Below are 1,930 nucleotides of genomic sequence, written 5' to 3'. Positions count from 1 at the left end.
ATTTCCTTATCAATGTTGTTTGATTCGAGAGCGACCCATTATTTCATATCTAATGATGTTGTAAACTGGTTAGAATTGCCTATAATGTCCTTAACCTATGACATAATTGTATCAACACCCACTAACGAACCCGTCATATTGTCAACTATGTGCTCCCAATGTCCCATAATACTAGATATCTGAACCTTTTTAGTAAACCTGATATGTCTACACTTATCCCAATAGAATGGTCTGGTTATCCAACAACCATGATCTCTTGAACTACTTTAACAAAACAATAATCTATAGCGATCCTAAAAACCCCATAGAATCCTATTATGAAACCAAAAGCACCACTGCCCATCAAATGAAGAAACTCCTGAAAGATGGAGCTCAAATATTTATGTTGCTAGAATCATTGGAGAAGAAAGGTAGAGAAGAGATTCAGAGCCTACCCATAGTTAGGGATTTCTCCGAAGTCTTTCCGGGTGATATTCCTTGATTGCCTCCAGTATAGGAGATAAAGTTTGCTATCGATCTGGTTCGTGGAACTAGACCAACCCTATAGAATGACATTGTTGGATTTAACAGAGTTGAAGAAGCAATGGGAAGACTTACTATAGAAACAGTTCATCAGACCTAGTGTTGCTCAATGGGGTGCTCTAGTGTCATTTGTGAAGAAGAATGATGGTAGTATGCGACTGTGTACTGACTATCGACAATTGAACAAAGTCACCATCAAGAAGAAGTACCCATTACCAAGAATTGACGACTTGATGAATCAAATGAGAGGAGCTATCATGTTTTCAAAAACCGGTCTTCGATCGGGATACCACCAAATACACGTGAAGACAGAAGATATTCGCATAACAACTTTTCGGACGCGTTATGGCCATTACGAATACCTCGTGATGCCATTGGGTATAACCAATGCTCCTAAAGTGTTCATGGATTACATGAATAGGGTTTTTCACCCATACCTCGACACATTTTTAATCGTGTTTATTGATGATATCCTGATTTACTCGAAGAATCAAGGTGAACATGTGAAGCATCTGAGAATAGTGTTGCAGATTTTGAAGGACAACCAACTCTATGCCAAACTTTCGAAGTGCGAATATTGGATGGAATCGGTGAATTTTCTCGGGCATGTGATATCAAGCGAAGGAATTGCTGTGGGCCATACTAAAGTGGAAATAGTGATGGAATGGAATTCCCCGAAATCAGTGATGGAGATAAGAAGTTTCCTCAGTTTAGCAAGATAATATCGAAAGTTCATTGAAGGATTTCCGAAGTTGGCTTTGCCACTGACGATTCTAACATGGAAAGACAAAGCCTTTGTCTAGACAGAGAAATGTGAAGAAAATTCTCAAGAGCTGAAGAAGAGGTTGACTACATCGCCTGTATTGATTTTGCCAAACCCGAATGAGAACTACAACACATACTGTGACGCGTTGAAGCAAAGCCTGGGTTGTATGTTGATGCAACAGAAAAAGGTGCTGGCTTATGCTTCAAGATAATTAAAGCCATATGAGCAGAATTATCCAACACACGACTTGGAGTTGGCTACGATCATTTTTGCTGTCAAGATCTAGAGGCATCATCTCTATGGGGTGAGATTTGAAGTCTTCATCGATCATAAAAGCTTGAAGTATCTGTTCGACTAGAAGGAACTGAACATGAGGCAAAGACAATAGACTGAATTCCTCAAGGACTACGAATTTGACCTTCAGTATCACCCTTGGGAAGCTAATGTGGTGGATGATGCCTTGAGTAGTAAGTCTATGCAAATGTCAACCATGATGGTCAGAGAAATGGAACTGATAGAAGATATTAGGAATTTGAGCCTCGCTGTTCAAGTAAGACCTAAGATCTTAACTTTAGGTATGCTTATATTAACCAATGAATTTATAGAACAACTTAAAGGTTTGCAAAGTTCCGATCCTGAACT

General features: G+C 39.2%; 1 protein-coding gene across 1 annotated transcript; it reads left to right on the top strand.

The window, feature by feature from the left end:
• The first annotated feature begins 674 nt into the window (after window positions 1-674).
• On the top strand, window positions 675-1,244 carry LOC109341793 (RNA-directed DNA polymerase homolog). Its single transcript, XM_019579764.1, has one exon. It carries the CDS (start codon window positions 675-677, stop codon window positions 1,242-1,244), a length of 570 nt encoding a protein of 189 aa, XP_019435309.1.
• Window positions 1,245-1,930: the final 686 nt, after the last annotated feature.

This window comes from Lupinus angustifolius, unplaced genomic scaffold, assembly GCF_001865875.1.
Source record: "Lupinus angustifolius cultivar Tanjil unplaced genomic scaffold, LupAngTanjil_v1.0 Scaffold_665, whole genome shotgun sequence".
In the NCBI taxonomy this organism is placed as follows: domain Eukaryota; kingdom Viridiplantae; phylum Streptophyta; class Magnoliopsida; order Fabales; family Fabaceae; genus Lupinus; species Lupinus angustifolius.
Note: the sequence above shows the minus strand (reverse complement) of the source record. Positions and strands in the feature narration are given on the sequence as shown.

Excerpts from the sequence above, each read along its gene's own strand:
- LOC109341793 (XM_019579764.1), top strand. The coding sequence starts at position 675 with ATGCGACTGTGTACTGACTATCGACAATTGAACAAAGTCACCATCAAG.